This window comes from Artibeus jamaicensis, unplaced genomic scaffold (assembly GCF_021234435.1).
Source record: "Artibeus jamaicensis isolate MK-2021 breed Jamaican fruit bat unplaced genomic scaffold, CSHL_Jam_final contig_867, whole genome shotgun sequence".
In the NCBI taxonomy this organism is placed as follows: domain Eukaryota; kingdom Metazoa; phylum Chordata; class Mammalia; order Chiroptera; family Phyllostomidae; genus Artibeus; species Artibeus jamaicensis.
The window spans coordinates 7,574,069-7,600,669 of record NW_026521995.1 but is presented as its reverse complement, the minus strand read 5'-3'; the positions used below and the strand labels follow the sequence as shown (position 1 = coordinate 7,600,669).

General features: G+C 40.3%; 1 protein-coding gene across 1 annotated transcript in view; it reads left to right on the top strand.

Moving 5' to 3' along the window:
- MASTL (microtubule associated serine/threonine kinase like) overlaps positions 1-12,241 on the top strand; it is a 30,582-nt gene extending 18,341 nt beyond the window's left edge. The window contains exons 10-12 of the mRNA XM_053654766.1: positions 8,780-8,893; positions 8,981-9,082; positions 11,261-12,241. Coding sequence (XP_053510741.1) covers positions 8,780-8,893; positions 8,981-9,082; positions 11,261-11,418 — 374 coding nt within the window. The 3' untranslated portion in view covers positions 11,419-12,241. The remainder of the gene's footprint in view (positions 1-8,779; positions 8,894-8,980; positions 9,083-11,260) is intronic.
- The last annotated feature ends 14,360 nt before the right edge of the window (positions 12,242-26,601 follow it).

The window sequence follows — 26,601 nt, the reverse complement described above, 5'->3', positions numbered from 1 at the left end:
GGTGTTGACAGTGCTCATGCTCTCTCTGAAACCTGTAGGGGAATGCTTTCTTAGCTTCTAGTGTTTGCTGGCAATCTGACATTTCTTGCATTGTAGATGCATCATTAATCTCCCCTCTTTATATGATGTTCTCCCTGTCTCTCTATGGTCACAGGGGTGTGCTCGTAAAAATGTGAGTCAAATTAAGGACCCCCCCTACTTCAATATGACTTCATCATAACCTAATGAATTATATCTGCAAGGACCCTACTTCAAATGTCAAATTCAGAGGGCCTCAGGGTTAGAACTTAAAGTTATCTTTTTTTCAAGTGGGCATAATTTAACCTACGGTATAACCCTGTCTTCTACATTTTGATATTAATCACTTCCCTTTGCTTTGGACTCTTTTATTGAGATTGTCTGTCTTATCTTCCCCACCCCACCCCACCACTTTCATTTTTGTTCCTTTGCTGACTTTTGTCCTTAGTCTAAAATTTAGCTTCCACCCTTATCTTCCCCTTACACTACCTAACTTCTCAGACCTTGCTTTTCTTTTTTTTAAATATATTTTATTGATTATGCCATTACAGTTGTTCAATTTCCCCCTTCCTTCCCCTCCACTCTGCACACCCCCTCCCCTACCATTCCCCCCTTTAGTTTATGACCATGTGTCTCAAGTTCTTTAGATTCTATATCTCCCCTACTGTTCTTGCCCTGACCCCTGTCTATTTTCTACCTACCATCTATGCTACTTATTTTCTGTACCTTCTCCCCCTTCTCCTCCTCCCACTCCCCTGTTGCTAACCTTCCATGTGATCTTCATTTCTATGGTTCTGCTCCCGATCTAGCTGTCCTCTTAGTTTGCTTTTGTTTTAGGTGTGGTTGTTAATAACTGTGAGTTTGCTGTCCTTTCACTGTTCATATTTTTTACTCCTTTTTCTTAGATAAGTCCCTTTAACATTTCATATAATAAGGGCTTGGTGATGGTGAACTCCTTGAATTTGATCTTATCTGAGAAGCACTTTATCTGTCCTTCCATTCTAAATGAAAGCTTTGCTGGATAGAGCAATCTTGGTTGTAGGTCTTTGGATTTCATGACTTGGAATACCTCTTTCCAGCCCCTTCTTGCCTGGAAGGTCTCTTTTGAGAAATCTGCTGACAGTCTGATGGGAACTCCTCTGTAGGTGACTGTCCCCTTATCTCTTACTGCTTCTAGGATTCTCTCCTTCATTTTAATCTTGGCTAATGTAATGATGATGTGCCTTGGTGTGTTCCTTCTTGGGTCCAACTTCTTTGGGACTCTGTGAGCTTCCTGGATTTCCTGGAAGTCTATTTCCTTTGCCAGATTGGGGAAGTTCTCCTTTATTATTTGTTCAAATAAGTTTTCCACTGGTGGCTGTTCCTCTTCCCCTTCTGGTACCCCTGTAATTCGGATGTTGGAGCATTTAGAGATGTCCTGAAGGTTCCTAAGCCTCTCATTTTTTTGAGTTCTTGTTTCTTCATCCTTTTCTGTTTGGTCATTTTTTTCCTCCTTCTGGTCCACTCCCTTGATTTGAGTCCCAGTTTCCTTTCCATCACTATTGGTTTCCTGTGCATTTCCCTTCATTTCAATTAGTTTAGCCTTTATTTGATCCTCTAATTTGTGACTAAAATCAACCAGTTCTGTGTGCATGCTGATCACCAATGTTTTGAACTGTGCATCTGATAGGTTGGCTATTTCTTGGTTGTTTAGATTTATCGACTCTGGGGCTCTGAGTTCCTCTTGAGCCATGTTTTGGTCTGTTCACGCCTGTTAGGTATGAGGAGAGGAGCCTTAGGTGTTCACCAAGGCGGGGCCACCCAGAGCGCTGGTTTGTGGCACTGTATGTGGGGGCGGGGGCGGAGAGGAACAATGGTGGTCCCCTCTGCCGATTCCAGCTGCTGGGGCCTGTGCTGTCTGTCTCACTGCTCGCTCCTTCACTGGTTTATCTGCACGTGAATGTGTGAGCGTGGTTAGCTTGCCGCCTTGTGCCCTCACTGGGTCCGCCCGTTGCTACCCGACGCCTGGGATCCGCCCACGGCTGCCTGTGCACCTGGGTCGGGGGATCTTTCCTGCCCAACCCTGCTCAGCTGCTGGCTCCGCCCCTCTTACCAGTCTGGCCGAATGGTTCATTGTTGTTGGACTTCCGTATAGTTCAATTTTCTGTGTTTTGGCTGCGTTTTTGTTACTAAAACTTTATTGTCTTTAAACTTGGTTGTGCAAGGAGGCACAGTGTTTCCACCTACGCCTCCATCTTGGCAGAAGTCCCCAGAGCTTGCTTTTCTTTGCTTGACCATCTTTGCTTTAGCAATCTGATTATTTGTTTATTTTTATTGTTCATTTAGAGTTGCCCCAGTTTTTCCTCATTACTCTCCCCTCACGTCCCATATTCAAACCGCCTCCCCATCCTGTTGTCTTTGCCCGCGGGTCCTTTATACATGTCCCTTGACCTGATCCTTCCCTTTTTTTCTCCACCGTTGTCCCTGTCAGTTTGTTCTTTGTTTCCATATCTCTGGTTCTATTTTGCTTACTTCTTTGTTTTGTTGATTAGGTTTCACTTATAGGTGAGATCATATGGTATTTGTCTTTCACCACCTGGCTTATTTCACTTAGCATAATGTTCTCCAGTTTTGTCCATGCTGTTGTGAAGGGTAGGAGTTCCTTTCTTCTGCTTAGTATTCCACTGTGTAAATGTACCATAGTTTTTTGATCTACTCATCTACTGATGGGCACTTAAGCTGTTTCCAGCACTTGGCTGGAATAAACATAGGGGTGCATAGGTTCTTTTTAAAAATATATATTTTATTGATTATGCTATTACAGTTGTCCCAATTTTTTTTCTCTCCTTTATTCCCCTCTGCTCTGTACCCCCTTCCCACCAGCATTTCCCTACCTTAGTTCATGTCCATAGTCGTACATAAGTTCTTTGGCTTCTCCATTTCCTATACTATTCTTAAACTACCCATGCCTCTTTTTTTACATAACAGTTATGCTTCTTATTCCCTGTACCTTTTCCCCCAATTCTCCCCACTCTCTGATGATAACCCCCCGTGTGATTTCCATTTTTGTGATTCTGTCCCTGTTCTAGTTGTTTGCTTAGTCTGTATTTATTTATTTATTCATTTATTTATTTATTTTAGGTTCACTTGTTGATAGCTGTGACATTCTTGTGATTTTACTGTTCATAGTTTTGATCTTCTTTTTTTAGATAAGTCCCTTTAACATTTCATATAATAAGGGCTTGGTTATGATGAACTCCTTGAATTTGACCTTATCTGAGAAGCACTTTATCTGCCTTCCAATTCTAAATGACAGCTTTGCTGGATAGAGTAATCTTGGATGTAGGTCCTTGCCTTTCATGACTTGGAATACTTCTTTCCAGCTCCTTCCTCCAAGGTTTTTTTTGAGAAATCAGCGAACAATCTTATGGCAACTCCTTTGTAGGTAACTGTCTCCTTTTCTCTTACTGCTTTTAAGATTCTCTCCTCTTTCATCTTGGGTAATGTAATTATGATGTGCCTTAGTATGTGCTTTCTTGGGCCCAACTTCTTTGGGACTCTCTAAGCTTCCTGGATTTGTATGTCTATTTCCTTTGCCAAATTCAGGGAGTTTTCTTTCATTATATTTTCCAAATAAGTTTTCAGTTTCTCCCTCTTCCTCTTATTCAGACACCCCTATGGTTCGGATGTTGAAAAGTTTTAAGTTGTCCTGGAGGTTCTTAAGCCTCTCCTCTTTTTTTTTTTTTTTTGAATTCTTGTTTCTTCATTCTGTTCTGGTTGAATGTTTATTTCTTCCTTCTGCTCCAAACCATTGATTTGAGTCCCTGTTTCCTTCACTTCACTGTTGGATCTTTTTATTTAACTTTTCATGGGCTTCACTTCTTCCTCTATTTCGCAACCATACTCAACCATTTCTGTGAGCCCTGATTACCAGTTTTTTGAACTCTGCATCTGATATGTTGGCTATATCTTCATCACTTAGTTCTATATTTGAAGCTTTGATCTGTTGTTTCGTTTGGACCATATTTCTTTGTCTTGATGCACCTGTTATGTAGTAAGGGGCCTTAGGTATTTGCCATGATGGGGCAACCCACATCACTACATTGTGGTGCTACATGTGGAAGAGGGGTCAGAAAGGGAACAATGCTGTTTGCTCAGCTCTCTGCTGGCTTTCAATCACTTCCCCTGCCACCCACAAGCAAATTGGGTCCCTTCCGGTGCTGATTCTCGGGTGGGTGGGTGGGTGGGTTTGTGTATGTTCTAGGACCCTGTGGGTCTCTCCAATGAACTCTCCTGTGAGTCTGGGAGTTTTTCCTGCCCCCACAGCCCCCACAGGTTTTTACAGTCAGAGTTTTTGAGCCTTTATTTCTCCATACTGAAACCCTTGGTGGTGTGGTCTGCCTTGCTCCCCAGTTGTTCCTCCCAGTTTTTTCCACATGCAAATATAGGACTTCCTGCCACCACCTCCCCTCCCCCTTTGTCCTCCAGCCGCCTCCTTGCCACCAGCCCTTCCCATCACAGCTGCCCATTTCCGCCCCTCCTACCAGTCTGGGTGAATGTTTCTTCCTTAACTCCTTGGTTATCGGACTTCTATATGGTTCAGTTTTCTGGCAGTTCTGGTTATATTTTTGTTTTTGAATTTGTTGTTGTCCTTCTTTTGGTTGTGTGAAGTGTATCTACCTACATCTTGGCTGGGAATCTCTGTATATGTTCTTTTGATGTTTCAAGATTCTTGGCAATCTGATTATTTAACTGAAACTTCTAGCAGTCACCTGTAATGTCATTATTTACAAAATACCAGCCTCATCTTAGTCTCACTCCTCCTATCTCTATTGCTACTCCTCAGTTCTTTCCTTAGCTCTTGTAAATATGGAGGTTCTTCGTGATTCTGCCCCCACCCTTTTCCCTTTCAGGTGTTCTCTGCTAATCTCATCACTCCCATGACTTCAGTTGGGCCTATGCTAATGTTTCCCAGAGACCGATCTCTAGTCCTGACTTTCACTAGGCAGCAGACACATGCCCTTAATATCTATTTAGTATTATAGATCTTGCAAATGCTGCCTGTCAAAACTGTACTTGTTATCTAGCTTTCACTTCCTCCGTTCCTTATCTCAGTTTCACCATCTTTCTGGTGGTACAGACTTTGTCCCTAGGTTCTGGCATTTAAATCTCTGAGTTGATTAGATCTCTGCAGTGTTTCTCTTTACCTTTTCGTCTCTGCCACTGTCTCTGCCTCATCTTTTCCTTTCGATTATTTAATAGCTTTCTTCCTCCGGTTTCCTCAATTTCATTTTGTCGTTTATAATCATTGCCACCAGAGTTTTCTTCTTTTTCCCCCATATTTGTTGTTTTGTTTCCCTGATTGCAAATTTTTCTACGTTTTATTCAAAAACCAATGAAAATGCTCAGATAGCCAAGCAGTTTTGCATGTTACAGTCTAGATTTGGATTCAGGTTGTTCTCTTCCTATGCCTGTACACCTTTGCCCCACTTTTCAAGACCAGAGTCTAAGATAGGAGAGACTAAAAGCGTTCCAGAAAGCAGAAGCACAAAATTCAGATTTTTCTTAATATGTAACATGATTCATGCTTCTTCCCTCCTTGAAAAACTATGGTGTCTCCTTAACAGCCACATTACTGATCATGACATGTGAAGCTCCAAGCTCTCCTACTGGCCACATCTCTCAAAGAGATTCATGTTTTGGCCTTATAATCCCATTCCACCTCTTAGACACAATATTTTCAGATTTTCCTTATTTTGCACAAGTATTTTGCCTTAGTTTAAAAAAGCCAGTCCCCAATCATCTTCATGTTAAATTTCTCCTCATTAATGATCAGTTTAAGTGTCATCTCTTCCATGAAGTATCCTTTAACCAGTTATGGAGATTTACTTTTTCATTGCCATATCACTTACGTAGAAACTGTTTAGCCCTGTCCAGATTGCTCAGTTGGTTAGAGCATCATGATAATGCACCGCAGTTGCAAGTTCAATCCCAAAAGAAACTATTTAAAACTTAATGTCATTCTACCTATGTTATAATAATTATTTGTTATATTTTTCTCTACTACCAAAGCCTAAGAAAGTTTCCTAAGACTAGTGTCTAAGGTTTCCCTATAGATAGCACTCCATGAGAATTCCTGAGCAGCACTCAGCACTGTTCTGAATAATCTCTACCTTGTTGCAAGTGGACACACTTAATATTCCCCTTTATTAGCCAAAGCAACTAAGTTCCTCTGGGCACTTAACTTATTTATGTACAGTGTCCTTTTTGCCAAGTCACAGATTTTCTAGGCCATTTACTATATTATAATTTGTATGTTGTCTAACTTAGGATACAATATGAGAGTAAGCTTCAAATGTAAAGATTTACTTGATTGGATCTTGCCACTATTTTAGTGAGACATCTAGTTACCTCAGCTATCTAGTGATATAGTTTTAAGTTTTTATTTTCTATAAAAGTAATTTAATACATAGTTTATAAAATTTATAATCAAAAGGGGGAAAAATCAACTCCCTATTCCCTACCTCTCCCCCCAGACCCCAGGCCCCAGGGGGAAGTCCCTTGGCTCCTGTGCTTCATCCTGCATGTGTGCCTCTCTGTTTCCCAGCACCATGCTGAGGCACAGCTACGGCTCCTCAGATGCCCTCCACGGTCTTCCCCTCAACAAGCAGACTTAGCAACTCTGGCCAGAGTCTCCGTAGCTTCTTGTGCATGTATCTGTTTCATTCTCTTAGCATTGTGTGAAAATTATCTGTATCATCGCTCCCAAAGTAGGCTATTTTCTCCTGAGAAAAAGCTCTCTTAATCATCTTTGTACCCCTTATATCTGACACAATCCCTAGCATCTAGTTCAATGAATGATGTGAGAATGAACTCATAATTTGAATACAATGTACCTAACTACTCTTTTCTTATATGCAGGATTTCTGGCTTCGGGTGAGTGAGCTCCTTTTTATGGCAAAGCATAATAAACTGAACAGTCAAAGTATAACTAGATCACGTGGCAGGAAAAAAATTTTTTTCATTTCGGCCCAGATATGAAATATAAAAATGAAGTGTCTTCTGTTTTCTGAATAGGAAGACATCCACAGAGGCTGCTTTTCTCTGAAAACAAATGTGGGCATCTGACATTTTTTATGACTTTTAAAGGCAGCAGCGGAGAGTGAAGATGTGGCTGTTTTTTAATTGCAACAGAGGAAATGGGCTTGATAAAAATATTAGAATTAATAGTTACAAAAGGGCTGGAATTTCATAAACCATTTAATTCCATTATTATTAGAAAATAGGCATAAAGAGTATCAATATACATATTATAGAAGTGGGTTGTGAATTAGCAAGTAATGTAAAGTAAGTTCTCTTTCTCTGGCTAATGCTATAATTGCTAGGATCGATGACAATATATGATCTTATTAGACTTTGACTCACATATATGGATATGTGTGCCATAGCCATGGAGAAAGCATATATGTTTTTGACATGACTACATTTTGGCTAAACTGGGAAAAGGGTCCTAATTTCTAACTTGAGTAAAAGAGATAAAATTTATGGCTTTTTTCCTGATTTCCCTCTACTTTCCTGCTATATCCCTGCAGGCAAAGTATATCCTCTACTTTCCCTGCTACTTTCCTTCGACTTTCAGTTATATCATCGAATCAACTGAAATACTTTCTCAGTGCTGCTTAAAAGATCTCCTAACTGAGGTGGTTCTTATGTTTCTATAGTGTTACTATAGAAACATACTATTACTGTTTGCATCCTGTGTTCTCAGGGAAAGCGGGGTTATCGGCTCGCAGGTGACCAGGCATTCCACGTGCATGTGACTGTTTTTCCTAGCGGTGGGTTCCACAGTGCTTTCCTGCTTGTTATGAAATGGGAGGGTGGCAGTTGCTAAACCACAGTAACAGTTTGTCAAATTGCATTTAAAGAGTGATTTCCAGGCACATGTAGGACTAGACTACAATCCCTGTTCTAGGTTTCTATTGAAGGTAGCCTTCTATTGAAGGTTCTATTTTTGAACCAAAGTTAACCTTTGCTCAGTAAACACCTTATTCATAGACAGAACTAAACAAAAGCGTACACCAGACTATACAGTCATGTTTCAAATAATTCTTTAAAACATCTTGGTATAGAAATGGTGCTTTCAGTAAAGATATTACTTAGAAACCAAGTTTTTAAAATTTATTAAGACATATCCTAATTACCTCAAGCTATAGTTTAAGTGAATATTCTTTGTTAAACTAATTTGTCCCTCTGTGATCTTAAAAGGAATAAAGCCCATGGAAACACTCTGTAAGTACAGCTTTCTATAATTACCAGACTACCTGCCAATTAGTATAAATGTTGATACCTCATCTCATACCTTTGTGAAATTAGTGGAACATGGAATTGTCTTTAATGTTATTTCCCAATTTGAAATTGAGAAGTGCTGTGACTGTTTTAGAGAATAATCTTTAGATTAAATGTATTCCTTGGTTGTGTTTCAGGATTTTGAACAAGTAACTATCCAGAATATCAGAAGCTATTAATAAATGACCAAAGAAAGCTTTAACGTTCCTTTACTAGCTGCATTAATTACTGATCTAAACTTCTTAGGAAATAAAGAAAGTAATTGCCATATTGCATGACCGAAGGTCATTTGACTTTTTGTACCTGATGAAGCCAGAAGTAAGCCTGAGGAAATGAATGCCTTGATTGTGCCCAAATGTCCATGTATTAATGGTCTAGCTGATCAAACATTTGTTGAAAATGCTTGCAAGTTCAACTACTTCCTCTTAAATTCCAGGTCCTGCAGTAGATTGGTGGGCACTTGGAGTTTGCCTGTTTGAGTTTCTAACAGGAATTCCCCCTTTCAATGATGAAACACCACAACAGGTATTCCAGAATATTCTGAAAAGAGGTGATTCTTTTTCTCCTATTAAGACAGATTAATATATCTCTGTGTATTATTTTGAGCAGTGATCAAGAGACTTATTCATATTTGTAGATATCCCTTGGCCTGAAGGTGAAGAAAAATTATCTGATAATGCTCAAAGTGCAGTAGAAATACTTTTAACCATCGATGATACAAAGAGAGCTGGAATGAAAGGTAAGGTTTTGTATTAATAAACCCTTTTACCCTTGATTTTGTTTCAGCAGGTGAATGTTAATACTGATACAAAGTTCTAGTACAGTGCTATAGATAATCTGACTATTAAATTAGTTTAAAAAGAATTTTAGTTTATTTTTGCCCTCCAGGTATTCATTGATACATTTGCCCTTATTGTACATTAAAATTTAATGTGATCAGGTTGTGATAGTCACTCACTGAATTTTAACCTCAAGTAGGTACCTGAAACAATTTTATCTTGTCACTGTCTTAGGTTTATCAGGGCCTGATAAAGTTAATGATCCACAAATACAAGAAGTATTTTTTTTTACCAAAATTGTAAATCTATAATGTCTAACTGCTTCATTTGTGATACTGTTATTGATTGATAAATGTATCAGGTGCCAGGTTACATTTTGATCCATTCAGTGGATTTTTCCCATTGAAGGGGATATATTAGACTACAGTTTTGAACCTCTGGTAAATCTTATCAGCTGCCTAAGACCCTGTTTTTCCTAGGATATAGAGACAAATAAACATTATGTCACAGAGTACATTTCCATGTGTAGTAGGAGAGTATGTTTAGAAAATTTAGCTTTACTAATATGTCATTTGCATCAGCTTCTGGGTGTTCTCTCTAATAAGATCCATTGTTTGCTTGTTTGTTAGTTTAACAAATGCTATAGAGTGACTTCTAGGTGCCATACAGTATTGTTACAGGTGCTAGAAGTTCCCTACAGATGACCCAGACTAAAATCCCTGTGATTTTATATTGTAGTGGAAAGATAGAAAGTAAATAAATACAACCATGACATAATGCCATCTAGTTGTAAGTGCCATGAAGAAAAATAAAGCAGAGTGAGAGAATACAAAGTATGGCAGGGTTTTTTTACATCGATTGGTCAGTAAGACCTCTGTGAAGAGTGGAATTTAAGCAAAAGCCTGTGTAAAGTGAGGGTACAGACAACTGAGCTCTAACACTTACCTTAGAAGGATTCTCGTTCTGTCCTTTGCTCCGCAAAGGCCATTTGGTATTGTCTGGAGCTGTTTTGGGTTGTCACAACTGTGGGGGACGTCCTACAGTGCACAGGACAGTCCCCACAACAAAGATTTGTCTGGTCCCAAAGGTCAGTTGTGCTGAAGCTGAGAAACCACTGGTAAATTACTATAATATACTGTGATTTGCTTAAATTAAGTAGAGACAGAAGAAAAGTACCCTTACCATAACCTCAGATTTTTGTTTGTTCAGTGAACAGTTCACATAGTGAAGCCAATGGTAGGGGTATTCTTCAGTCAAAAAACAGCGGCTTCAGCTGTTTGTTTAGTTCATCTTAACCTAGATTAGAACTTGTTCTAGATTCAGTTTAAATGAATAGCTATTATGGGAAGGTCCTGAAGCATCACATCACATCCAGAGATCACAGTTTAAGAGTTACTACAATAAGTAACTCTAAAGTAATCCATGCTTAGGCATGTATTTTGAAAAATTAAAAGACGAGTTTTCTAAACCAAAAGTGCCTTTGCATTTTTATCTCTCTTCCTACCAGTCTTTCCGAGGAGGAAAGGGGCCACGGGCAGACACACCGTTTTCCCATCGCGCCAACCCCCAGTGCAGACCCATGATTCTTTGTCGTCTGTGTAGTCTTCTCCCAATACTTCCCTCAAATTTGGTTGCTGATTTTTTTTGGTTGCTGTTTGCTGCCTTAATTGCCACTTCCTGTTTTTGTCAATGTTTTTATCGTTGCTTTATGGAGTAAAGGATTGAAAGGGGAAGTTAGGTCTTGTAATGAAATACCACAAAGTGATCAAAAGAGCATATTTTCATTTTTGCCTGTAGAAGGAAATAAATAGGAAAGATGATAGGTACTGAAAATGTAGCTAAAGAGATGAGCAAAGTTGAGATTTTGTAAGTGGAAGCAGTATTGCTAGATGGTTAGTCGGTGTGTTGTGAAGATGCAAGTCAGTGACATCCTATATCAAGTGATGTACAAAATGATGCAGAGTGTGTCATAGAGAAGGAAGTAACTGAATAGAAGAACAGACAAACTAATGCCTATGAAAGTGGCATAATACAGTAGGGCAAAATAGATGTGTGGCAGTGTCCTTCATTCCTGCAGAAGAGTACTTGTTCAGGTAACGGTGTCATGATATTCTGTTTTGTTTTATATTTTTCTAAAGAGCTGAAACATCATCCTCTCTTCAGTGAGGTGGACTGGGAAAATCTGCAGCATCAAACTATGCCTTTCATACCCCAACCGGATGGCGAAACAGATACCTCCTATTTTGAAGCCAGGAATAATGCTCAGCACCTAACTGTATCTGGATTTAGTCTATAGCACAGAAGTCTGCCCTTTAAGCTTACCTTGTCTATAGGATAAGCTAGCATATTTATATACTCCTTAATACTGGATTGATTTAAAGGGGAGGAAATCACTTTCCCTGGATCAATGAGCTTTCAATATATGTTACAGCTTCCACAGAGGTAAAAGGCTATCAAGAATATTATCAATAATTTATCTTAATCTCAATGTTGTATATAAATCTTCAAAGCTTCTTTCATCTTATTTATTTTGTCACTGCACTTTATGCAAGTTAATGCAACAATAAAACTAGAATGGCACTACCACTTTAGAGGAAGTGAGACTTATGCTTGATTTTCTTTCTCATCTGTTGATTTCAGTCCACCATTCAGTTTGGTGTTAAAATAACAAAACGCCGTACAAGTTCATCTTAATGTAACTTATTTATTTATACATGATTGCCTGCAAAAGCTGTAGTCTCAAAGGCAATCCTTTAAGAATGCATTTGTGACCTCAAAATGCAGCTGTGAATTTCCTTCACCCAGTAGTACAGCTTCTGGGGGGAATGAGGGATGAACAAAAGGACTTTGGTTTTAGCTTACTTTTTATGAATACATTTTGCTATCTGGACTGCTTCTCATACTTTCTGTACGATACATAATTGTTTAAAATAGTACTAGAAAGCTTAGGTGGGATATACTGTAGCAATTTTAACAGCTTGTTCAGTTTTAATAAAACATGATGGTTTACATCTTAAAATAATTTGTTTAAAACATAGGCAGCATTATCAGAGACAGCCTGACCCTTTATGAAAAATTTACCTTGGCTTAATAAATATAATTGTAACATACTTCAAGTATATTACTTGTCAACGTCATTCTTTTATACACACACACACACACACACACACACACACAAAGATTCAGCTTCACAGGTCATATGTTAAATTCATTGAGGCTTTCAGCATACTTACCCCATAACAAAGCAAAGTTCAAACTTAAATGTACTGTATGTAAATTTGCTGCTAATCTATTTAGTACTGTTGTTCCTTTTGCACTTGGATTTATGTTTTTACTTTCCATTACTGTCCCAGAAAGAGCCCTGCTAATCTAGTTGAAAAAGCTAGTACAAGTGTAAAACTTACAGTGAAAAACAGACCATTATAATTATGCTATATAATTGAATCCAAGGTTTAATATTTTTACTGAGCTTGTTTTAGTAATAAGTACTTCAATTTAATGTTCCTTATAGTCACTTCTTCTAATAAAGTATTTTAAATAAGTTATTAAAACTTTGTTTAATATATATTAAATCTTTCCCTAAGGTAAAAACATAGGATAATTTATTGTTCTTATATGGCATATGTATATTTTTTATCCTCACCCAAGGACACTTTTCTTCATTTTGCTTTTTTAGAGAGAGAAACATTAATGCGAGAGAAGCTTTGCTTGGTTGCCTTCAAACACACCCAGACTGGGGATCAGGAATTGTACATGTCTGAACTGGGGGGTCGCTCTCATTTGTACCCGGACTGGAGATGAACCTGCAACCTAGATGTGCTCCCACCAGGAATCAAACCCACAACCCTTCAGTTACTGGATGATGCTCTAACCACTGAACCACACCGGCCAGGGTTCTTTTATAATATTTTTAAGTAGTAGGAAGAATAGTGGCTGTGGGATCAAGCACAAAAAGTCTAAGCTACTGCTCTACCCCATAAAAATTTAAAATAACAATAGGATTTAAAAATAAATAACATGGATCAAATCATTTCCTTATTAGAATTGCCCAAGATCCCAGTACTATCAAGTACTTGAAACATTACTGAATAATTGGGAAAACGTACAGGGACCCTATTCCCAAGGCAAGTGCCCACGCCATTCAGTGGAAGTTTGCAGTCACAGACCTAGCATGTGCAGCCATTGTCACCTGGAACTGTGCATGCTACAGTGGTGTTTACAGGGAACAAGTGATTGATTATCTAAACTTAAACCCTTAATACACCTGTCAAGGTGTGGGTTCAGAAACTGGTTAAGGAAAAACCTGAGGCTTCCAGTCAACGTGGCTGAGTGGGTGACCTCAGTACTTTCATACTCCCAAACTACATCAAAATTAACAACTAAACTAAACAACCATCATTGAGAACACCTGAAGTCTAACTAAACAGAGGTCATAACTAAGGATATCCAGAAGCCACATCTGAGACTGGTAGGAGGAATAGGCAAATCACACACCCACATGTAGCAGTTAAAAACAGGAAGGGAGCCCTAGCCAGTGTGGCTCAGTTGGTTGGAGCACTGTTCCATATACTGAACAGTCACGGGTTCAATTCCCGGTCTGATCACATGGCTGGGTTGTAGGTCTGGTCCCCAGTCAGGGTGCCTACAAGAGGCAACCAACTGATGGATGTTTCTCTCACATCAATGTTTCTCTCTCTCTCTCTCCCTTCCTGCCTTTCTATAAAACAATGAAGGAATGCCCTTGGGTGAGAGAAAAAAGGGATATTTCTGCTGCAGATGTTCATGATGAGCCTCCCAGTCTCATCTCCATACTAGGATCTCCATGGCAGAGCCTCGGTGCCAAGAAGTCCCTATAACTTCTGGCTGTGGAAACCAGTAGACATTGTGGCTCAGTGAGATGGAGGGTGCCTGGAGAGCCAGGAATTCCTCTGAAAGGGACCGTGCATGGACTTACTCAGACTCACCTGAGCTCTAGCCCTGGGGCAAAAGCTTGAAAGGCTGCAGGGACATATGGGAGGAACTAAACTGTCTGGCTTCAAGGCGAGGGCTCCAGGTGCAGCTTTCTCCCAGACAAGTGCTGGCAGAGGCCACTGTTCCTTTGTGAGCTCTACCCCTGACAGTCCCAGAGCCATTTCTGAGTCTCCGTCTACCTAGCTAACGCTGTTTGTCCTGCCTTGGTGATTCCCTAATCCAACCCCATGTGTGGATTACTCAAGGTGATTCCAGTGGCATTTCCATACAAACTGCCTGTCTTGGCTCATGCTCAGACTCTTACTCAAAGGTACACAAACCCCAGACAAGCAACAACTGGCCTCAGCCCTGTACCTATTGCTAAACAGCCCCAAGCCTAGAATTAACGGCAGTTAGCCTTGGTTCGCAGCTTGGCTCTCCCAGACACCTCTGAGCCTAGACCAAGTGGCAGCAATCTGTAGCTCACTTTGTAGCTCAGGTCATTTGACCCAGACAGGGCACAGGCAGTGGTTGACCTTGGTCTATACCTCCTAGGAAGCCCCTGAGCCCGAGTGTGCCCAGAGGACAGCTTCAGATTACACCAGAATGCCACCTAACCTCCTCAACTAGCAACATATTCAAAGGGCTAACTCAGCTGGCACCAGAGCCCTGCTGAAGTGAGTCCTGGTCTATGGGGTGCAAAGGTCTGTTGGTTGCTGCATAGCAACTCTTCCACTGTAACCACCACAGGTCCTTGCAGACAAATTTCCTGTGAGTCAGTGCCTTCCAATGGTGTGCTAACAGAAATCAAGGCTCAACTACAACAGATGGGTACACACAGTGCGCAAAGAAGGGGTGCACCTGGGGTGCCCCACACAGGTGACCAGGGAGGCTGCTCCACTCAGGTGACCAGGGAGGCTCCATAGGACACCTACTGCATAAGGCCACTCTACTAAGCCTGGGAGATGTAGCAGCTTTACTGACTACATAGAAAAAAACACAGGGAGGCAGTTAAAATGGGGAGTCAAACATGTTCCAAATGAAAGAAAAGGACTAATCTCCAGAAAAAGAACTAAACAAAATAGACTTAATTTACCCGATGCAGAGTTAAAAACACTGGTTATAAGGATACTCAATGAACTTAGAGGAAGAATAGATGAACTCAATGAGAACTTCAAGAAAGAGGAAACAAAAATGGAGATTTTTTAAAAAGCCAGTCAGAAATGAAGAATATAATAACCAAAATGAAGAATGCACTAGAAGGAATCAACACATTGGATGGAGCACAGGATCAAACTGATGATTTGGAAGACATGGTAGAATAAAACTCCCAACCAGAATAGCAAAAGGAAAAAAGCATCCAAAAACAATGAAGACAGTTTAAGGGGCCTCTGGGATGACATCAAACATACCAACATTTGCATCATATAAGTGTTGGAAGAAAAAGAGAACAAAGATTGAAAATTTGGGAGCAATAAATGAAGGAAAGTTCCCCAACTTGGTGAAAGTCATAGACACACAAGTTCAGAAAGTGCAGAGAATCCCAAACAAGATCAACCCAAAGAGGCCCACAGCAAGACACATTGTAATTAAAATGCCAAAGGTTAAAGACAAAGAGAATCTTAAAAGCAGCGAGAGAAAATCAGTTGGTTACCTACAAAGAGCTCCTATAATACTGTCAGCTGATTTATCAATAGAAACTTTGCAGGCCAGACAGGTTTGGCAAAAAATACTCAATGTGATGAAAACCAAGAACCTACAAACAAGATTACTTAACTCAGCAAGGCTATCTTTTAGAATCAAAGGACAGATAAACAGCTTCCCAGATAAAGAAAAGCTAAAGGAGTTCATCACCACCAATCTAGTACTACAAGAAATGTTAAAGGGTATTTTTTGTTTTTTCTTTAATGATTTTATTTATTTATTTCTAGAGGGGAAGGAAGGAAGAAAGAGGGAACATTGATCCACACCTCCACTAAATGTTCAACAAATAAAAATAAACATGTTTGAAGAGGTACCTTGGTGTACTTTTGTCAGAATTAAGATTCATGCATAGCAAACACAAAAGGTTAAGTGATCACTATTTGAATCCTAAGTACCCTGCTAATTAGAGTATTTGTCTTAATTTTGGATTTGAGAAATTGTCACTATATAAAACCTTGCCATTATTCTCCAATCCATCTTGAAGTACATTCAGGCATAATCACTTTGCCAGAAAGGACCACCTTAATCTTAGCCAAATACAAACATACTTAGAGTCCAAAAGTTTGTGCAAACATACAATGTTTGCACCAAGTCTCATTTTAATTAATACCAAGCCAGTTCGGATGTGTCATTATTATACCTGTGGGCAGGGTGATTTTTGAAGGAAGGAAATTGAATAGTAAGCTATTCAATTCGCCCTGAACCAGCCAACCTGAATTCAAGATGTATTTTTGAGATAGAATCGATGGGATGAGGTGGGTGAGAGAATGGGAAGAACCAAGTTTGACACCTAGTCTCTGAGTTGAGCAGCTGGGTCAATTTTGCTACACCCTGTAATGGAGTGAGGGACAGGATTGGTTAACACATTAAGTCTGACACATCTGCAAGACATCCAAATAATTCAAGAAACCAGTTAGACTTCTAGGTAAAAAATGGTAGATTGAATAAATGCAGGCTTCTTTCTTGAAACATGGCTAAAAAGGACAGAGTTGTTTTTTGTTGTTGTTGTTTTGCTTTTCTGGGTAGAGTTTGTGTGTGTGTGTTTAAAGCATACATCAACATGGAGGTTTTATATGTCTAGAAATTTTCTTACATTCTTCCCACAAAAAGTGGAGTTGAATTCCCTTTCTCTGGATTACGGGCCACCTTAGTAACTTGTTTGTAATGAAGAAAGTGGTGAAAGTGGCCCTGCATGGATTCCAAGGCTAGGTTAGAAAGGGCAACATAGCTTCTGCTGGGCTCTCTCTTTGGGACACGCACCTTGGGAGTCTGAGCTAAAGACACGCTGCTGAAAACAGTTTATTTATATATGGAAAAGCACATATAAATAGAAATATCTCCCTGGCTGGTGTCACTCAATGGATTGAGTGCTGCCCTGCAAACTGAAAGGTCACAGGTTGAATTCCTGGTCAGGACACATGCCTGGGTTGTGAGACTGGCTCCCAGTTGGGTGTGCAAGAGGCAATCCACCAATGTTTCTCTCACACATTGATGTTTATCTCCCTCCCTCCCTCCGCCCTCCCCACCGCTCTAAAAACAAATAAACAAAATATTTTTTTAAAATACCCACAGAACCCCGGTTGCATTGGCCTCCAGTTGTTTGCATCTTCACAGAAGCAACTGCCAAATGAGTGAGTACACACTCATGATTCTAGCCCCAATCCTGAGTCAACTCAAATAATGTGGAGCCCTGCCGTGCCCTGTGCAAATAAATTCTGGACCCACACGATCCATGAGCACGATAAATGGCTATTTATGCCACTGACTTTTGGGGTAATTTGTTATCTAGCCACAGTAACTGAAACACACAGAAGTACAAAGAGAATAGGAAAGGACACAGCAAAATAAATGGATGAGTTAGTAAAAAACGTGGGAAACAATTCTCAATGAGTCTGGAGAGAACCAAATGTCAATCCAACGTACCCTACAAAATACCTCAAAAAGGCTCAGTCAGGAGTGGGTACCAGGAACATCTCAAAGTAAGAATGAAAGCAAATAGTTATAATTACAGGCATATGGCCCTGGCTGGGTAGCTTGATTGGAATGTCATCATGATACACCAAGGTTACAGGTTCAGTCGCACGTATAAAAATCAACTAATGAATGCATAAATAAGTAGAACAACACATCAATGTTTTTGTTTCTCTTTCTTCCTCCCTCTCTCTAAAAATCAATGAAAATTAAAAATAGTTACAGACAAACCTCAGAGAAATTGTGGGTTCATTTCCAGACTATTGCAATGAAGCAAGTATCACAATAAAGCAAGTCACATAAATGTTTTGGTTTTCCAGTACATATAGAAGTTATGTTTACACTATATGCAGACACCTGAATTAAAAAATAGTATGTACTAAAAAATGCTAACCGTCTTTTGAGCCTGTTGGGAAAATGGCACAAATACACCTTCTTGATGCAGGGCTGCCACAAACCTTCAGTTTGAAAAAACTGCAGTATCTGCAAAGCACAATAATGCAATACAATAAAATGAGCTATGCCTGTGGTTGAATTCCATTTAAGAAGCAGGTCCCTAGATCTCCCCAACTACACACACCCTCCGACTGTCCCTCCCGACTCTTGCCAAATACAGGTTTTCTCTGTCTGGGGTAAAGTGGGAACGCTGAGCACACCTGGTGGTGGGAAGATTCTGCAGATCTTCCCTTTGCCCCTCCAGACCACCTCCCCACTTCTGCAGCCTGCTGTGTCCTCGGAAGCTGACCTGTGTCGACTACCAACAGACTCCCCTGTACTCTGGCTTCCAGTTTCACTTGGCTACTGAAGAGTATCACCAAGAGACCCAAGGGAAGAAAGAGGGTGGTTAGAAATACTGATTCCCATACTTTCCTCCCTGTGAGTCTTGGTAGGCTGCCTGCCTCCCTTGACCAAAGGTGTCAGCTCCCAAAGGGAGACCCTTTCCATGAGTCCCAGCCTGTCTCTGGCATATGACGATGGTCCTTCCCCTCATCACTGGAAATCTACGGGGTGGGAACAGAAACCTACTGCTACTGCCTCTCTAGGCATTTATTATAGGTACTGTGGGTAACTGTCACCCCCAAATTCATATAGGGAAGTCCTAACCTCCCCCCAGTAACTCAGAACATTTTTGGAGACAAGGTCCTTAAAGAGGTAAATAAATTAAATAAGGCCACAGGGTGGGCCCTAATCCAATACCACTGGTGTCCTTATGAGAAAAGGAAATTAGGACACAGAGAGGTGCAGAGAGACGACCACGTGAAGCTGGGGAGAAGGTGGCCACGAAGAAGCCAAGCAGAGAGGTCTAAAAGAAGTCAACCCTGTTGCTCTGGCCAGTGTGGCTCGGTCGGTGGGGCATCATCTCACAGAGCAAGGGGGAACTGGTTTGGTTCCCAGTGGGAGCACTTGTCTGGGAGGCAGGTCCAGTCCCTGTTTGGGGTGCATGCGGGAAGCAGCCCATCACTGTTTCTCTGCCTCTCTTTCTCCCTCCCTTGTCTTCTCTCTAAAAATAAATAAATAAATACATATATAGATTTTTTCATTCAACCCTGTCAATGTTTTGATCTTGGACTTCGGGTCTCTAGAACTGTGGTAAAATAATTTTTGTTGTTTAAGCTGCCCAGTTTATGGTACCCTGCCATGGCGGCCCGAGCAAACTAATGAAGTACTAAACTGTTCTTTGTGGTTTCCTTCCACCCTGCTCATTCCTTCATTAACAGGCACTTTATTAACCTCTGCAACATATCCAAATGAGTTGGCCATTTCAGTCTGACTGATAAGGTAACAGCATTAAAATGGCCTTAAGTGAATGAATGTACACTGAATGCTAAGACTCCCAGTCGTTTAACTGCTATCCCTCAGTCAGCTCTAAGAATGCTAACAGCAAGGATTTAATCCTCCAAGACTCGCAGAGCATTTTCTGAGGAATTTAACCATCCAAGAGTTCTTTAAACATATCCAAAGATGTGACATGGAAGGCTCATGTAGAAAGCCCTTCGCTGAAGCTTACCACTCCTAAACCCCACACGGAGCCTGCCAGCAGCTTTAGTCCGTCACTGGTAAATATGAGCAGACGGTCAAGGATTACTGGACACTGAGGAAAGTCTCTAGGAATATATGGACCAAAACAATCTGAGGAAAAAAGCACCTTGAGGGAAACAAAGTCTATGCACCAGAAAACAAACAAACAAACAAAAAACCACACACCAAACAAAAGAACAAAATAAAACCTTAAAAGTATTATATCGTTCATATATCCAGAAAGAAAAGATATTGCATATAGTATAGCGTGGTACAGTACAGTCAAGAATAGAATATTCAGGAAATGTTTAAAAAATTCTTAAAAATATGATAGAACTGAGAACTATATATAAAGGTTTGAAGTCAAAAAACCTCCCACAAAATAGAATAAATGTCTGAGATAGAAAATAGGAGAGAAAAGATAAATTTCAACGCGTTCAGGTTCAACACCAAGTAATAGGAGCTTCAGACAGAAGGCACAGAGAAATGGAAAAGAAATTATTAATAAAATCACAAAGAACATGTTCAGCACTGAAGGAAATAAATTTGCACACTGAAAGAGCCAAACGTCAGCACAAAAAGAGAACCACACAGGGCTAGATGGGATTGTAGTTCCCAGTCCACTCCACACCCTTTGTCATGTAACAGTGCAGTGTTCCCACTAGAGTAGCTGCTACAAACTTTCTGTTCCATTGATCTTGGACCGGTCATCTAACCTTTGGTCAATGGAAGGTCAGTAGACACCATGCGTGCTGGATTCACGTAGGAAGAGGAGACACGTGGAGCAGAGCTGTACTTAAGTCACAGCCTACAGCTTTGACAAAGCTGAGCCCAGCAGAGGAGCAGCCTACCCAGGGATCCAGGAGCAAGGAAAAAGTGCCAGTAAACCATTGGGTTTTAAGGTCATTTGCAGCAAATATTTTCCTATACTTACACTGAAATTTTAGACACTGGGGCAAAGAGAGGATCCTATAAGCATCCAATGAGGAAGAAAAAAAGACTGGTGCGAAATAATAGGAATATGTACATATTTATATATATACATATATATATATGTATATTATTGTAGGAATATACATATGTGTATATTCCTATGTATATATTCCTATTTCACACCAGTGAAATAATAGGAATACACACACACACACACACACACACACACACACACACACACACGTCTCCAGTTCCTGCTACAGAGCTCCTAAAATTCCTAATTTCCTAAGTGATAAAGAACATTCAGGACATCTTTTGGTCTAATATTTGGTCTTTGGTTCCAGTTACTGATACAAGGCTCCTAGATCCCTTGAAATTTCCTAGGTGATAGCAATGTCCTTTGTTCTAAGGTGGTGACTCTGGGTGAGCTCCTGGATGGGGCCAGTCACCAGAAAGACCAAGCCACGATTAGAAGCTTGGAATTTTCAGCCCCACTCCTCCATTCTCCAGAAAGGAGAGAGACTGGAAATGGAGTTTATGTCTGATCATGCCTACATGACGAAGCCTCCATAAAAATCCCAATCATACAGAGTGTGAAGAGCCTCCAAGCTGGTAAACATGTGGAGGTGCTGGCAGAGTGGTGCACACGCTGGGCCTGGAAGCTCCGCACCCCTTCCCACATGCCTGGCCCTACACAGCTCTTCCATCTGAGTGTTCTGTGTCCTTTATCATATATTTTTTAATATTTTATTTATTTATTTTTCGAGAGAGGGGAAGGGAAGGAGAAAGAGTAGGAGAGAAATATCAATGTATGGTTGCCTCTCATGCATCCCCTGCTGGGAACTGGCCTGCAACCCAGGCATGTGCCCTGACTGGGAATTGAACCGCGATACTCTGGTTCGCAGGCCCGCGCTCAATCCACTGAGCTACGCCAGCCAGGGCTATCATATTTTTTATAGTAGCCTGGTAAGCAGCAAGTGTTCCTGAGACTCCTGAGCCACTCTAGCAAATTAATGCAACTCAAGGAGAGCATTGTGGGAACCTCCAATTTGTAGACAGTTGGGGAAAAGCACAGGTGAGAATCCGGACTTGTAATTGGTATCTGAAGTTAGGTAGGAGGGTGGGACTGAGCCCTTAACCTGCGGGGTCTGATCCCTACCTAGCTCAGTGCCAGAATTTATTTAAACTCTTGAACACCCAGTTGATGTCACAGAATTGCTTACTGGTGTGAGGAAAAATCCACACAGCTGGTGTCTGAAGTGTTGTGAGTATGAGTAGTGTGAGAATACAGGGAAAACACAGGAGGAAGATTTGAGTTTTTCCTACACAATTGGTTTTTAGAAAGAAGCGTTCTTAACAGTTACAACTGCAAACAAAAAGCCAACAGAACAACATTCTCAAACTTCTGGAAGAAAAAATAAAGACATTTTTACACATGCAAAGTCCTTAAAGACTTCCCTCCTGTGCACCCTTACTCAAAAAGACACTGGAAACAACAATAAAAAGCTGTGCAGGAAAGGGAAATGATCAAAGGTTAATAACTTGCTCAGCTGTGAAGTCTTTGCATGGCCTCAACAACGTGGACCCCGAGTACAGATCTAACCATAATTATAATACAAATGTGTTAGGAGACCTTTCTCCATGGCTCTCTTAGGTTTCTGCACATCCTGAGTGAGGCACTGGCTGCTCTTCATTCTGGGCCATCTTTTCAAGGATGCTTATATAGTGAACAGCCTTGGAAGACAGAAATGGTATCTCCTTTTGCATAAATCCAGGATACTTACTAGTATGATATAGATAAGGTTTCTCTCTGGAGTAAAATTTAGTCTTGCTAATTTCCCACCGTACGAGATTCAGGTTCCTAAAGTCAAGGTCCCTCTCCTGGAAGGTATGTGCAGGTGTCATCTGGCTTCTTGGCATCACCCTGTGGGAACTGGGTATGGGAACACCAGTAAAGATGCTGATACCCTAGCTATCAATGTTGTTATGTGGAACAACTCTCCTTCCTTCTACTGGCCTCCATACACCTGTGGCAGGCAAACTTCTTAGCTTGAATGCAGCATAAAATCTTAGACCCTCCACAGTTTTTGACAAACTGCCTTTCAAAGGCGGGGACATGAACAGGATACACATGAGTAGTGACTGTCAAAGAAGGAAAAAGAACTACATCTTCAATTTTGGCAGAGAGAAGGTAAATAGATAATGCCTAAGACAGAAAGATCAAAAGTAGCAGTTCAAACATACTCATTTTATTTGAGCCCTGGAGGCAAGTAACAGAATAGTTAGCCAAAAGTGATCAAAGTAGTTGCCTCTGGGGAGGAAAAATGTGGCAAAGTCCTTGAGGAAAGGGAGAATACCCAGAGGATGAGTGGAAGAGACAGGCTCTTCTTTAAAAAAAAAAAAAAATCCTGTACTTTGCACCAACACTGCCAGTGTCTACCTCTGCAAAAGGGATTTAGATTTTCATGTCTTCTTGCTCTGCTTCTGTAAAAGCACTGACAGTGAAATAGCTGAAATTATTATTATTACCATCACAATAGCTATCAGTCACACAGTACTTACTACATCCGGAGCACTGCTCTCTGTATTTTAGATGTATTAACCCTATGACATATTATTCAAATTTTACAGATGGGGAAACTTAAACAAAAAGGGACTTTCCCTTGATAGCACAGAATTCGAACCTAGACAGTCTGGCTCCAGAGCCTGTACTCAGTCCTGAGAATCAAGAGCTACTTACACTACTCAGGACTCTGGTAACAAGTGTCAGAAACCTAACCCAAACTACCTTAAAAAAACAGAAATTTCTTGTGTTGGCTTGTACTCAAGTTGGTTAGAGCATCGTCCCATACACCATGGTTAGATCTATGGTCAGGGCACATACAAGAAACAACCAATGAATGTACAAATAAGCATAACAACTAATCAATGTCTCTCTCTCCCCACCTTCCTCTTTCCAAAAATCAATTAAAAAAATAGAACTTTCTTAACCCACCTAAACAAACTGTATAAAGAAAAAAATACAGAAAGGGGTAATGATTCAGAGTTAAATGAATTAAGGCACTTGAACTCACTGTTTCTGACTTGTCTAAGTTCCTAGGTCTAGATGTTGGCCTTATTAGCTAAGGTTCCTCCAAGTGGCAGGATATATGGCCTTAGAACCTCTAGGGTAATCAACTAACAGGCTATAATTCAAAAAGAAAGACCGCGACAATGAGATACCACTACACACCTATAGAATGGCTAAAATCCAGAACACTGGCACCACCAAATGCTGACAAAGATGTGGAACAACAGGAACTCTCGTTCACTACTGGTGGGAAAACAAAATGGAATAGCCACTTTGGAAGACTGTTTCTTACAAAACTAAAAATAACTTTAGTTTTGTTACTATATGGGTCCTGCAATCATGCTCTTTGCCATTTACCCGAATGAGCTGAAAAAGTATGACCTCAGAAAAATCTACACATGGACATTTATAACAGCTTTATTCATAATTGCTAAAATTCGGAAGCAACCAAGATATCTTTCAATAGGTGATCTTTCACTATACAATGAAACATTAGTCAGTGCTAAAGGAAATGAGCTGTTTAACTCTGAAGTCAGCATATTATAGAGCATGGGCCAAATCTGGCCCCCTGCTTGTTTTGTAAATAAAGTTTTACTAAAACACAAGCATAAAAAAACATAAAAAGAAATTAGCTATAAAGCCATGAAATTACAAGGAGAAACCTTAAATGCATATTGCCAAGTGAAAGGAGCCAATCTGGAATACCTTAAATAAAAATGGAAATTTCTGTATGAAAGGGGTCTGTATGGCTATACTCTATATGATTCCAACTACGTAACATTTTTGGAAAAGGAAATGCTCGCTCTCAGCTCCATGAAATGAATTCAGACAAAAACTCTGCCTCACTGATGGTCGCATGCTCAGCCCAAGAGCCATCCTTGTGGTTAGTCAGAGCGGGACACGCACTGGCCAGGTCTGGGTCACATGCCCATTACTGGGCCTTGGGGCAGGGCAGGAATGGGCACAGCGGGGTGTTCCATTTAGCTCCATGTAGTTCCATTCCTCCCCAGAATCACCTGACTGGAGTAGGGGAGGAAAAGCTCTCCAAGGGGAGGAAGGAACAGAAAAGAGCAGTGCTCTCATCAGAAGCAGGAGAAAGGGGTGCTAGGCAGAAAAAAAACCAAACACAAAAACCCAATAGCTACACCCTCACCTATATTATGTATAAGTTTAACAGATTTTTTGTCTTTAAGAAGGGAAAGGAAATTTTCATTTTCCAGTTTATAAAATGTGGTACAGCTGGGAAAAAGGATTAATGGAGAGAAACTCAGTGAGAAAACAAGGGTTGAGAAGCAGGGGGAAAAGACCAAGAAAGAAGAGAACAAGGGGGCATTAAAAGCCAAAAAATGTGGTCTTTCCTACCATGTATGGGCAAAATTAAATTTATACATTTTATTATTTATTTTTAATTTGTTTTTTATCCTCACTGGAGAACATTTTTACATTGCTTTCATAGAGGAAGGGAGTGAAACACTGATGTGAGAGAGAAGCACTGATCAGTTGCCTCTCATATGCACCCAGACCAGGATCGAACCTGCGATCTTTCGTTATGGGATCATGCTCCCATTTTTTGGTTATGGGACAATGCTCCAACCGACTGAGCTACATCGGTCAGGGCCATTCTTTTTTTTTGGGGGGGGGGTTATTTACTTGTTTTTAGAGAGAGGGGGAGGGGAGAGAGAGGGAGAAACTTCAATATGCAGTTGCCTCTCACGTGCCACTCATCTGGGACCCAGCCCACAACCCAAGCATGTGCCCTGACCAGGAATCAAACCAGTGACTCCTTGGTTCACAGGCCAGTACTCAATCCACTGAGCCACACCAGCCAGGGTACTATTCTTAATTAAATTTTTTTTAAGTTATTGATAGAAAGAGAAACATTGATTTTAGAGAGGAAGGAAGAGGGCGAGAGAAACATCAATTATTGTTCCATTTATTTATGCATTCATTGGTTGCTTCTTTCATGTGCCCTGGCCAGAGATTGAACTCGCAACCTTGGCATATCGGGGCACTGTAACCAGCTGAGCTCTCCAGCTAGGACCTAATTTTATTCTTTAAATAATATTTTTATAGAGAAAGACATAGCCAGTGAGATGGGAGGAGGGTCCTGTGTGAGACTTCCAAGAAGTTACAGTTCCCTGATAAGGATCTTTGCGCCTGCCTGGAATGTAAACCTTAGACCTAGCATACAGCAGCCATCTAGCAAGACTGAAGACAAAAGCCACATACTAAAGAAGGTAGAACAGAAAGACAGAAGGAATCCCACGGCATTGCGGAAGCACCTTACCAGCCCTACATGTCCTACCTCCAGGCTCCTTGGATATGAGAAAAAATACAAACCTTACTTGGTCAAACCACACAGTTAGTTTTCTATTACATGTAGCAGAATACTAATATCTTAAATGATGCAAATAACTAACATCACTTTTATCACTATATATACAAGTTATATATCTGTATTAAAAACACAAACCCTCTCACCATTTCCCACCTAGGAATACCTGTATGTATCTAAGACATCTGAGTAAGGAGGCACTGAATGGCTGTGGGAAGCTGTCTATTTGATATAAGAACTGAAACCGATTTTTTGACTGGCTCGGTAACATTCTCAACTAAATGACTGAGTTAATCTTTATCCCAATTTCTGATTTCTATAAAATTACATGCAATAGCATGGCTTTATTTTGAGAGTATGATTCCTTTCTATGAATTTCTACTATGCTCATTTAATCATTATACATATAATCAGTGCACTTCTAACAGTAACAAATCATAAAACCATATCATCTTCATTAACCTTTAATTTTTAATTTAGGTTTACAATAAAGAAAT